This window comes from Symphodus melops, assembly GCF_947650265.1.
Source record: "Symphodus melops genome assembly, chromosome: 3".
NCBI classification, from domain to species: domain Eukaryota; kingdom Metazoa; phylum Chordata; class Actinopteri; order Labriformes; family Labridae; genus Symphodus; species Symphodus melops.
The window spans coordinates 8,185,027-8,198,351 of record NC_136693.1 but is presented as its reverse complement, the minus strand read 5'-3'; the positions used below and the strand labels follow the sequence as shown (position 1 = coordinate 8,198,351).

General features: G+C 38.2%; 1 protein-coding gene across 1 annotated transcript; it reads right to left on the bottom strand.

The window, feature by feature from the left end:
- Window positions 1-277: 277 nt before the first annotated feature.
- On the bottom strand, window positions 278-12,416 carry itgb6 (integrin, beta 6). The gene is made up of 15 exons (XM_079339000.1): window positions 12,206-12,416; window positions 11,800-11,879; window positions 11,394-11,592; window positions 11,050-11,296; window positions 10,586-10,751; window positions 9,792-9,953; window positions 9,522-9,617; window positions 9,199-9,288; window positions 7,752-7,886; window positions 5,967-6,384; window positions 5,667-5,889; window positions 5,109-5,203; window positions 2,154-2,270; window positions 1,903-2,069; window positions 278-1,361 (listed from the first exon to the last, which is right to left on the bottom strand). The coding sequence occupies exons 1-15, from the start codon at window positions 12,258-12,260 to the stop codon at window positions 1,263-1,265; spliced, it is 2,349 nt and encodes a 782-aa protein (XP_079195126.1). The 5' UTR covers window positions 12,261-12,416; the 3' UTR covers window positions 278-1,262.
- Between the last annotated feature and the right edge of the window lie 909 nt (window positions 12,417-13,325).

Here is a 13,325-nt window from a genome sequence, read left to right as displayed (position 1 = left end):
AACGTTAAGCAGGTTGTCAGATAACAAAAGCGAAAATATAAAATAAAAACAATCTTTCTTTTTTTTCCAATTTTCATTAATGTAATTCCATGACATTCATTACATCCTCTTAAACACACAAAGGACTAATGTGACTTTACATGATTTTTTCATGATTTAAAGTTGAAGTGTGACAACTGAGGTACAATGGTAGAGAAATATGAGGCAGTTTTGGTTTTATTTTGAAGGATATTTTTCACTTTTTGAAAAGCATTAGCATCACTTATGTATAGGTCAATTTTACCGTCTATAACACCACATTTTATTTTCTAAATACAACAAAAAAGCACTACATCAGAATAGAGTCAGACCAACATTTTCTGTGTGGTAATTTGAAGGAAAAAAAAAACGTAACTTAAATGCACTGCATGTGCACAATATCAGACAACATTAAATGGGTTGGAGCTTTATTCAACACATATCCCTTGCACAAGAAGAGCAATGACAATACATTAAACAGCAGACACTTTAGTTGTGCAAATGTTTAAATTCCAATGATAAGAAACCAAATGACAAAGGCACTTCAGTAAAGAATATCTATACAGATGTGGGCAAATGCATTTTATTACTTGTTCTTTACTTTCCATGAGTGAGAAAATAGCAACGTTTCTATTTGATAGAGTTGGCTGTTCCAAGACATACAAAATAAACTTATCTTTAAACCTACTTTTCTAGGCCTATTCTGAACAATATCAATAAATATCAGGACCTTACATAACTCTGTTGTAACACACAATACACCCTGAATGTAGATGGTGTTATTTTACACATTTGAGTCAGAAATCCACTTTTTTTAATGTGCCATGCCACTTCAAAACTCAATTATAAACATTGAAGGCTCAGCCTTAATTTACAATTTAACAACACAACAATAATAAAAAATAAATCATCCACTTGTATATTTACATTAATTAGAATAAAACAGATTTATTTTCAGTAGTAGACCACAGGAGTGTATCTCTTTCCCAAGCTGCACCTTACAGTACACAAAGCTGTGTTAAAGTATGACGCAGCTGGGAAGTTCATTGTTTTAGCAGTACATTGGCAGTGCACTTTTACAGCAGCAGGTTCATCATGTAGTGTTCTTCTGTCAATGTTGTTTACTGTGGTATAGTCTCTGAATCAATAGAAAGATTCATATAAAAAATTTTACAAAATATTCCCCTTCCATCTCTCTCACACAGCTAAGTGCACTAAGGTGATGGTTCACCTCCACATTGTCATCAGTAGGGATCCAGTGTAATAATCTTTTCCCTCTCAGTGTTCTTATAAGTTACATTTTTGAATGTAGACGTTGAGCTTTTGAATAGAGGGTTCGTTCCCTGTAAAGAGACAGAGATAAAAGTCAGCATCCTAATCTGATCAGAAAAATTAGATAGTCTTTCTGTTGCGTCATTGTAATACAAGCATTAATACAAGTCCTTAACATTTATGAAACGCATTACAAATTAATTTTCATTTTTTAAGAAGAATGAGATGAGGCGGATTTAGTGTACTTGTGACGTAGTCTAGAAGGCGGTTGTAAGAAGCACTAAGGCAAAATACACTACATCACCAATGTGCATCATAATCAAGGACAAACTTTCAATTTGAGCTGAAACTGAAGCAGCCTGCCACAGTTTGCTTTTAATGAGTGACAACTCAGACATCTAAATGTCACAGCCGTCTCCCAAAGGATTATGGAAACTGTGGTTTTTCAACAATTAGACATATATGTCTGAGTCTTAGAAAATGTATTCGCGTCAGGTTTGTTACACAATTGGTGCTTGCTATTTGGATAATCTCATACTTGGTTTTGTGGTTTTCCTTGGGTTGAAAATAACAGACACATTGGAAACCTTATCTTTTAAATATCGACCCTACCGACTGCCATTTAGCCTTGGAACTCTCAGCTTCAAACTTGGCCACCTCTTTGCGGTCATGGACAGACACCAGCGCCTTCCAAACCCCAAGAAGAATCAGGCCAATAAGCACTATGGAGAGGGAGACCCCCAGGATAATCATGGGGATGTTGGGCGGATCTGGACAACCTGGTGCGGAATAGAAAATAGGATAAGACTACTCATAGAACTCACTCTTGTTTTTCAAGTCATCTCAAACATTCTCAAGCTTACCATATATCTGGAGATTGTAGACAGTGATCCCAGTCTCACCTGCTCCCACATAAAACGAGATCCAGCACTCATTCTCTGTCATCAGAGTGCATTGCATAGAAGCACTCTTGTCATAATCTGAGAGAAAATGTGGACAAAAATATCCATAAGTAAGACACATATCCATCGTATATCACCTTCCCTTTCTGCATTGTCCTGAGAATGTAAAAGGATATACTCGCCTCTGTGGTGCTGTCAGTGTGATTTCCATATCAAAGACTACAATCTGGTGTGTGTGTGCATGTGTGTGGGGGGGCCACACCATTGTATTTCACATCTGAAGCCTGACAAATCCTCTGTGATAATCAGATATACCTCTCAGCTTGCACAAGTATAGGAGGTTTAAAATAATCTCCTGTATAAAGAAAGACAGGGGTCCTTTGGCTATTCACATGCACTACAATAGCTCTGCCTGTACGACAAGGTAAATAATATGTTCCCCATTGTCCACTGCTGGACATGGACATGGATGGTGTTGTGTTAGAGAGAGCTAGGGATACAGGCTTCATAGAGACACCCGATTCGATGCAGGTCAGCATTCCTGCAAATCTCTGACCCATGGGAAAACTTAGCAGGGTGCAGTGTTGATACCATGATCAAAAACACTGCAGCTGAGGGAACAAACTCCAGCAACAGGTAAGACAAGGTTGATGAACTCATGGCCAATTCTTATTGTATCAATATTGGTGCACACTCTGCAATCATCTTTCTAATTCAGTAGGAAGAGCAGCTTACTTTCACTTAATACTTGCGCATGTAAACAGTGTTTTTGCTAGTTATAAAACGCAATGAAATACATTTATTTTTTATATACACTCTGTTAATCCCAGAGGGGGAAATTGTGGCTCATAAAAATAAAGGCTCAATTTGATCTACAAATCAAATAGCAGGAATATTGATTCTTTTACAGTTTTCTTTTTCTTAATTGCCAGTTATTGTTGCCATCCAGTAGATATTGAAAAATTACAATTAGCAGCACGCTGCTGAAAACCAGGGTCTTAATTTACCACAGAAAACATTAACATGTGAGTTGCACATTAGAAGAGGGAAGCAGAATGAATACATTTTTGACACAAAATAAAAATTAATTAAATGGTGTGTCATGGTAAAATGAGAGAATGTTATTTAAAAAGTATGAGTAAAATACTGCTCACAGTTTGCAGAATAGTTGCAATGCAATTGTATAAACCTGAGTCCCCAAACCTCAATGAATGGAGGAGAAATGGTTAAAAAAAATCTTTGAAACGGAAAAGATGACTTTTCAAGCTAATGGCCCAGTAGGTGTTTCTTATTTTTGTTTTTACTTATTCATGTTGTTTTTTTCTTGGACATGTGAAAAGAGACTAAATTGAAAATTTGAAAGTAATTTGAAAAAGGATGTAGCTGCTGATAACTTAAATTTATAACTTTGGTCTTACTTTAACAGTCTCACCTTACCTTTTCACTTTTTTGTGTAATATGCTAAGAATACCTCTCTCTGCTCACTGTTTTTCAGAACTAATCATAACTTGTTTCCTTCCAGGTATTCATTGATTGCATGCCATGAGAGAGTTTGATTCAAATCTACTTGCATCAACTCAAAACCTGCCAGAGAAACTTCGTTGTCATCTCTTTTAAAAAATCATTACCTCAAAGTTCAGCTGCCAAAAAAGCAATGTACTCCTAAGCTTCTGCAAAGTGTATTATAAAAAATAAAAAACAACCTGGATATCAGATGATAACCAAACATGAATGCCGTTTTCTTATGTTTCAGATTTTGAAGGTTCCCATCAGCTCTTCAAAGCACCAAACACACAAGCACATCCACAACAGTCCACACCCTAAACTGCTTTAGACGTTAATTGAAAATGCAAGAAACTAAATATTCCCTGTGATACATTAATTATCTGAATCAAGTTTCAGGTACCAGCCAGTTCATTGTCATATTTTGCTGTTTGCAGGGAAAGGCATGCTTTATAAAATAGATAGGTAAAATGAAGTACATCTCTTTGATGTCATCAGGCTAGTGCAGACTCTCTCAATGGCTTTCATCTTTTATATGAATACAATGTTTTGTTTCTATCAACATACTGTGATACATACATTAGGTTGATTTCATAATAATGATTTGAAATACTGTAATTCAATAGTTAAAATTGTTGTAGTCGCATTAATGACAAATGTTCATCGTATTTGATCATTTTATTGTTTGTCTAAAGGCAAAGTGCACTTAAAAAAACTGCTTGCATCATAGTTAGCTTGAATCAAACTACAGCAATACGCTATGAAATAGCTAAATAAATTAAAGCTCCTATGACAAGCTTTCAGTTTCTGTAGATTTTGGCACCCCCTGTGGATAAGAGATACCTATCATGTCTTTGCTAATTTTGTCCTGCACATGTGATTTTTTTTTTAAATCTCAATCTGCTCTCTTTAAAAAAAATCACATCAAGAATCGTTGTGATGGAAAATAAAAACAAAAGCCGTTTCTGCGGTGTGAAGATATTCCCTTATGACACCTGCAACAGTAAGCCATTAAAGATACCGCATAGATCTTAATGCTAATGAGCTTTTCTGTTCATAATGTCATAAAGAGGCTTCAATTAACATCACAACCATTTAAAAAACTACTCACAGGTGTTTAAAAGTAAAACAATATGTGGTATTAGTAGAACTTTGTGACATGTTTGTGCTGATATAAGGCAAAGCTTGACTGGCTTTTAAACCTTTTTAAGTGCTGTGTCTCTATAGTTTTTTGCCAAGGAATTCTACTTCCCACTCAAACCCAGAAAACTGATCAATCAAAGCCTTTTTTCTAAAAGCATGATAACCTGTCACACCTACAAGATGGCCTACTTACACTGCCATAGTTAGAATAGGCAAGACATCCTTAAATCATATTATTGAAAACAGTGCTGTAACAGGTTAGTTCTTTACCTGCTGATGTGTTGATGAAAACTTTTGGGATACTGCACTTCTGATCACAGAGCTCAGCATCATCCTTATCTTGCAGATGGCACTCTACACAGGTCCTGGTGTTAACACAAGCAGAACAAAAAGTTCTCCTTAAAGATGATACAACACCCATTGGCTCATACAAGTTAATGAGTCTTCCATCACTGACACAGGGAGAACAAAGAAATCACAGTGTTGGTCACTTATCACGGCTTTCCCAAGGCTTCACTCTCTCTCTATTGCCCTACAAAAGTGGTATCAGATGGCACCAGCCCTGACAGCTGCTTTACAATGCAGAAAGGAAATCTGTTGGTACTGTGTTGGGGACATAAGTTGTCTTTTGATGTCACATGGAAGGTGTAGACACATGTGAACTCGGGGAGCAGAACCTGATACGTCTGTACTCCAAAGAACAAACGGATCACGTAGCATAGGGAGACAAAATCTTATATCTTTTAGGTAGAGATACAACAATTACAGCCCACAAACCCGTCCACATTACATCCTTTTTTTTTTAAGATGGTGTGAATGTGTTCTCACCTTGCAGAGCTGCAGGCGTCTCCACATGTCGGACACTTCTCACACTTGTCCCCAGATGCTCCAGGTACGGAGCAGACACACTGGTCACACTCACATCTCCCCCGACCGCTGCAGACAGTGCCATCCTCTGACATGCACGCCTCTGTGCTACTGCTGCAGTTACAGTACGGCCCCGTCCAGCCGCTTTCACAGTGACACTCCCCGCAGTCACACGTCCCATGGCCTATGAACGTATGATCATTTAAAGAACAGTTTTCGCCCAGAGGAACATTCATTATTTCTAAAAACGTAAAAACTCACCTCCACATAACTCTCCGCGGAATCGAACACAGGAGTAATCGTCACACTCGCAGTAAGGTCCGTAAATGCGTCCAAAACTGGATGCATGACACACACACTGTCCGCAGTAGCACTGCCCCTGACCACTGCATATCGAGGACACATTGTTAGCGAGGCAGTTACTCAACAAATTGCTTTCGTCATTGCACTCGCACTCTGCTCCAAGGAACCCTGGCTGACACACGCACACACCACACTGGAAAGCCCCCTGGCCCTCAGTGCACTTGCTGGTGTTTGCTTGAGGAGGCAGCATGCAGTCACAGGAGCAAAGAGACTCCAGTTCCACATCCAAACTGTCCCTTAAGCCAACTGATTTGAGGGAGAAGTGTCGAACTCCTGACAGACATCCTGGGAGCTCCACAGTCACGTTGAAAACTACCTGAGGAGCAAAGACAAAAAAAGCCCCTTGACTTACAAAGGTTTGTGTAATAATAATGACCAGATCCAAACAAGGTTTGTCTGAGTAACCACAGACTAAAAAGATAATTCCTTCTTGCATTAGAGCTTCAGTGTTGTCTTTTTAAACCCCTATCTGCATTGCATGTGGTGACAGTAGATCATTGTGTATCAATCCCACAAACACCACCCTACAATCATGTTATCCACTGTTCAAGAAGCCTGTATTAATCTGCCTATTAAAATAGTCCCAAACAGATTCACTATTCCTATTTTATTAAATTTCACTAAAAACTACAATGACCAGCTTCTGAAGAACTTCTTTCAATTTCACAAATGTCATTTTTTCATGGGGCTTGACTTTTAAAAGGTGATTTTAATAATGGAAGAAAGTCACACACTTTTTTTGAAATGACTGACAGATAATATACAATGTTTGTTAAAGTGGGGGTCAGGACCTCCTTGGGGACACCAGGGGGCACTGGGGGGTATTTTTAGATGTTACCAATTAAATCATGTCCATTTTTCCCCATGACAATCTTTCAATTAAAAAAAGTAATAAATAAGATTATGAAATGTTTTGATAAAATAAGGTAACTTGTATGCATCATTTTGAAAATTTGCCATTATAACATAAAATAAATTTAAGACATTTTGCAGGAGATGGGGCCATGCCTGATATTGCTGTATGGGAGTCCTTGGAATGGAATCGTTTCTCTTTTAGAAACACTAACGAGCGGGCTTGACTACATTAATGCGCTCTTCCTGTGTTTGGTCTACCCAAACAAGTCACTCATCAACTGGTACAGTACTCGGCTGGACAACGACTAAAGGGACTCCACTTATTATTCCTATTCAAAGTCTTTTTTATCAGTTTCCTTCATGTTTTTACATTCATTTTCAAATTATTGTTCTTGTCCATAAATTTACAGACAACTATAGAACAAAAACGATTGTTTTCATTGCATTAGACATTAGTGTGGGGGAGCTGCCAGTGCTGATATCTATGTATATTTATACCCTTTAAACCAACCTTCCAGTCTGGTCTATCCTTAAACTACTTCATGTTTATTATGTCAGGGTTTTTTTTATTTTTATACCTTAAATCTAAATGTAGCATTTTCATCCATGTAAGTTTTCTTTTCTTTGTTTTGGCTAAATTACCACACCTTCTATTTTAAACTTTCATAAAGGTCAAAATATATTTTTGTTGTTTTTCTTTCTACGATTGTTACTGAAGAGACTCTTATTAGTTTGTCATCCGTAACCAGTATGAACTATTACCATACCTGAATAATAGGTTAGGTAAAGAATTGAAACAGTAATATGTAATGTGAGGCTCTAACTGACCGTCTCTCCAGGTTTGACGTTGGAGCAGTATTTCATATCAGGGAGGACGCTCCCATTTGGGCAAATGGCTGTAAAGGACATCTGGAGCTCTTCTGTATCTCCAAGGACCTCCAGTTCAATCTCTGAGCGCAGTTCCTGAGAGACAGTACAGATTTGTTTTAGCATCTTGTATGTAAAAAGCAGCAGGCAGAAAATACCTGATACAGAACAAAATCCTTTTCCCTTATCTAAAAGAAAGTATGACAGAGAAGCAACCATCAACACAACACAGTTACTCCTATAGTAAAGAAGTGGGATTACCAGGGCGTTAAATGGAATTACACTTTCACCCTGCCCTGACCTGTTGCATGCTGAGGTTGTTTTAAACCACCTATCTACAGCCCTGTTTTTGTGTGAGTCACCATCCCAGGTGTGCTGGTTTGCACAAAGCACCTGAGGAAAAGAGTGACAGCAGACCTCAGCGGAAGGAAAGACAGTGTTTGACTGACTAATGACCTCTGTGACGGGCTGTCTGGGTGCCATCAGAGGGTAAATTGTGTGTTTCCTACAGGCCTGTAATTGTACTTTGTGTGTCTTTAGGATTACTAAGGAGGAGAAACCAGGTAGAGTTTTATAATACAGTCTCAACTAAAGATGGATTAAAGAAACAAAGCAAAACAGATCCAAAAGATGCAACTGTTACAGGGTACATATACTGCAGGTTACTAAAGTAGCCATAAGCAACACATTGCACACATCTGTAAAAACCAATATCCTATAAAAATATGACTTTTAACATTTTCTTTAGCAATAACAAATAGATCATAAATCAGCAGATAACAAGGACTCCTTCACAAGCAGTGTGGTTAACATGGCTGAGGCTTAAAGTGGGTGTAAGGAGGAAAACTGATGAAGTAATTAGACGACACGCCAATGTCGCCAGGAGGGATTTACCGAAGGACACAAGAGTGCAAGAAGCAGACAGACACAGAGGAAGACACAGAGAGAGAGAGAGAGAGAGAGAGAGAGAGAGAGAGAGAGAGAGAGAGAGAGAGTGGGGAAGAAGGAGTAATTCAGAGTCAGAGAGGCGAGGAGATCAAACAGCTGGAACAAGCAGAGACTTGCTGTCAAACATGCTGATGCAAAGTACTGGGTGGTGTAGGGAAAAAGCAAGAGAAGGAATGAAAAAAAGAAAATCAAGAAAGAAAGAAGAAATGGAGAACACAGAGATACTGTCTGATGGCTGTGGCATGAAAAAACAAGATATGTAGAAAGTTAATTCATTTATTTATTTATTTAAATGTATGTATTGGGTGCTTTGGTGAAAGCCTCAAACCTAATGATGTCCAAACTTAAATTGAACACAGTTTACTGCCTTTATAATGACAGATTTCCCCTTTACTGTTTTATTTTTATCTGAAGACCAGTGGTCACACATCCTACTACAAATCCAAGAAAGTGTATTTACTTTGTACGCTGTTATAATCAGTTCCAGGATGTTCCGGGAATCCGTCGCCAGGACTCCGACTGTGGCGCCAGGTATTACATTTGCATAGTTCTGCAGGAAAACAACAGAAAGATAGAGATGTCAGAGTTATGAATGTGGGTAGACTTTAGAGAGTTAGAGGGAAAAGAGGGCTAGTCCTAACAGGTTCACTGAGATTGCACCTCCGTGAATAAATAAGTAAACCTTGTATTTGTACTGTATCAAGACATACATCGTATTTCTCTCTAGTTTCAACAGAATTTTATTGTCCAGAAATGTACACATTTATGGAAAGAAGCTTTTACCTTATAAACAGCTTTCTGATTTTCTGTCACAGCAAATATCAGTAAGATATTGTTCTCCACCACCTTATCCATCAGCTGACCAAGAGTGGGATACTCCTGAGCAGGAGAAATTGTGAAATTTCAACAGTGAATTTGTTGTAAGTCAGAGATGACTTATAGTAAAATTACTTGTAAAACATTAGTCATTGAACTAATCTGATACAACACACTCACATAAAGAGAATGACAAATCCAATATGGAGAAGAATAAAACAAAAATGAATGATTTACCAGTACTGTAGACATGGAGTAAGTGTTGTTGACATCCAGGTGACACTGCCCGTCATTGGGAATCACAATGCCAGCCATCTTGCTATCCATGCCAAAATGTGAGTCAGCATCGCTGACAAACACCAGCAAACGCATCGAATCATTCCTCCAGCCTATCTTGTCCTATCAGGGGATACAGTACATTACTCCTTTAAAAAAACTGTGTCACTTTAACTGGGTTACATGGGTTCCTGCATTTGCACCGTAGTTCAGTCAGACTCAAGAGTAGAAACAGCATTTAATGCCACAAATGCAAGACCCCCAAAGTTGTATCAATCCACCTTCTGAAAATAGTACCCTCAAACTTCTGCCGCATTCTTTCAGGAAATCATAAAACTATTTTTCATTGATGTAACCGCTAAAATGTTTAGAATGTCTAAAGATGTATTTTTAACAATAACGAGAGGTCAAATACTTTCTAGGATCTATTTACAGATTATGTAATGCCTTTTAACACTGTTGTGTTTTCATGGTGGCTATTGATGCTTAAATTATCAAGACAAAATACCTCCAGATTTAAACTAATCACATACTCCATGGCTCAGTGGGAGGAAATGGTCCAAAAATTGGGTTTATAGAGACTTCAGCTGGCCAACAAGCATGAAACATCATCTCTAGAGATTAACTAAATATTTGGTATATGAAACACAACAAAGATGACAAATTCAGTCTAAAGATAAAGTTAACCAGATATAATCAAAAAATAAATCACTAAATGAACTGTCCTCATTCAAGATAATAAAAACAAATCTTACCCCACAAACAGCTGCCTGCATGATGGCATCAAAACCTCCCTCTGGCAGATCAATATTTGCCGTAACACGCTGATTTCGGACGATCTCATTAAACTTGTCTGTTCTGCTCGTCAGTGACAAGACGTGTTTGTATCCGAATGTTGGCAGGCAGGTTGCGTCTACGCTACTGCAAGACAGCAGAAGAATCAAAGATTTGACCTCAAACATTTTAAGACATTTTTCAAAATCCATTTATTTTCTTATGCTTTTACCTCTAGCTGATCCCAAACAGCAGTGTCCACTAGGTCTTAGGTATTGTTTAGCACTTTACATTTTTTCTGATGTTTGGATGAAATGTATTTTATTGAACTTAATGTACAGCACTTTGGTCCATCTTGGCTGTTATAAATGTGCTTTATAAATGAAGCTGACTTGACTTGACAAACATTCATCAGGTAAGATGACTTGTTTACTCCATACATTACCTGCAGGGGTTGCGGAGTTCTTCTTCTGTAATCTTGATGAAGGGCAGGACAGGTTTCTCTACGAAAGAGCCGAAACCCATTCTAAATTTACTAGTCAGCTTGGACATTTCTTTAGAAAGACTGGAACCCAGGTCTTTGATCATCTCTAGATCATCAATCATGGATGCTGAAAGGTCCATCAGGTAGTAGATGTCCACCGGATAGTCGTCTGTGTGCTGAATCCTTACCTGGAAAGTAACCTGACTGCCTGTGCAAAAACATAATTAAAGACCTAATTATTGTCTGAAAATGATGAGAGACTTCTGGAATACTATTAGGAAACCCAAAGGGTTGGGGTTGTGTACCAGGTCTTAGTTTAAGTGCCATTTTCTGTGGGGAGATCTGAGTGCTGTTGGTGCTGCCATTCTTTTTCCCGAGTGGATGATCCTGCAGGATCTGGCCTTTGGATACAGGGTATTCCAGCTGCTCTCTTGGGCATCCTTTTTCTAATAAACTATCCAGTGTGCCACATCTCTCGCTGACTGAAAACCAGTCTGTGAAATTCTGAAACATGGAGGAAAACGTTACACGTTATGCTGCTTGAAGATGAAACATTGAGACTGCATTATATGATGAAAAATGTGTTTTTAATCATCTCCATCAGCTGAACTTAAACAAGCTGGGCGATATTGCTGATCAGCCCCTAAAATCATACATTTGCAATTACCTACTTCAGTGTATGCAGTATCAACTGCAATCTTGGTTTCTTACCTCCTGTGTGCACCAGGCACATTGAGAACTGATCTGCAGACACTGGTCACAAGTCACAGCGCTGCCAGCTGAACATGATCCTGTGGTAAACACAACACAGATTTTTACAGATGGATGTAAACATCAAACAACAAATTAATTACTCTCAATGGAAATTGTCTGAATTCCCTCAAAGAAAATACATTTTTAGAAGTAGGCCTAAACATGTTTAAAATAACTGGGATTGAATATGTTAATTAACACTTAACGATTTACAGGTATGTGAAGGTGAAGTTTGAAATGCCATTTAAAAGACTTGACAATAAAAACGTGCAAACTGGTCATAAATACCAACACAGTTTTTTATGGTCTACTCATAGGTGACTGTAACTTTGTTTGCACATTATAAACTTGATGCCCTGCTTACCCTCCACGGTGTTGATCCAGTACCGCAGAATCAGGCTCAGTAGTATAAGCCCCATTAGTCCACGAGGTTACTGGTAATGAGGGAACAGAAGAAGAAGATTTGAAGTTGTCTCATATTTACAGCGGTGAAACGTGTCCAACGTCATGCCTCCTCTACTCAACCGAAAGCGGGCTACATAGGAGAGAACAGCTACCTGAAGAGAGCAGGAGGAGGTGAATTGCTGACGCCCCCTCTGCTGCCTTTTATGTTCACTTCCGTCCAGGTGAGAAAGTGAGGTGGGCGCGAGGACAAGCCAATCCTCTCAGTGTAAACATGTTAACCTGCTAAATCACTTCCAAACAACTAAATCACTTCCAGTCTAATTATTGGCCCAGTGTTTTTGCCCCACAACCTTTTGTTAGAGCTGAAGGGTCATATTATAACTAAAACACCCCCCCCCCCCCCCCAAAAAAAAAAAAACGACGATAAAAGTGAAGATCAAAATGAACAGTAGTCAACGCAGTAGCCTAGAGGATGTTAAGATAGATTAAATATGCTACATTTGCTTAACTAGCTTTTTTTTTCTAATAACAATTGCACACTTCACTAACATTTTGGAGGTTAACATTTACATTTACATTTCAGTCTGGTCCGTCAGAAGGAATTCAATCCCAGAACATATCAAACAACTAAACATGCACATCCTTATCTAAGCAGCTAAACAATGGATGGTCAATGTATAGCCTGAATGCAGCACTAAAATTATTTATAATGAATGTATATTTAATTTGCAATCTCAACATACAGATGTGTTTTTTATTTTTTTATTTTTTTCATTTCACTGCTGCTTTTATGGCCCTGAACAGCTGTGTTTTTCAATCTTTGTACTCTGTCCTGTTATTTTACCTTGTAAACTGTTCTGCTTTGTTCCGTTTTGTTTTGTGCTGTGTCTTGTTTTAAATGCAAAGTTTTCTTCTGTTTCTGTTGTCATTCTTTTTCCTTTATCTTCTTGCTTACTTGTGTTTTAAAAAGCCTCTTTAACATTGAGGCCAGGGGACTACAGATGGAAATGGCATTTTTCCCATAATCATGTGTTCTTAATGTGCACTGCCCTCTTCCTCAATAAACTGAATTGAATTTA

Bases quoted from the DNA above. Each gene is read 5' to 3' on its own strand.
- itgb6 (XM_079339000.1), bottom strand. From the start codon at position 12,260: ATGGGGCTTATACTACTGAGCCTGATTCTGCGGTACTGGATCAACACC. The intron at 6,385-7,751 runs GTCAGTTAGAGC...TTTGCTCCTCAG, and splicing joins ACGTCAAACCTGGAGAGACG to GTAGTTTTCAACGTGACTGT. The intron at 2,271-5,108 runs GTAAAGAACTAA...ATTTTCTCTCAG, and splicing joins TTTCATCAACACATCAGCAG to ATTATGACAAGAGTGCTTCT.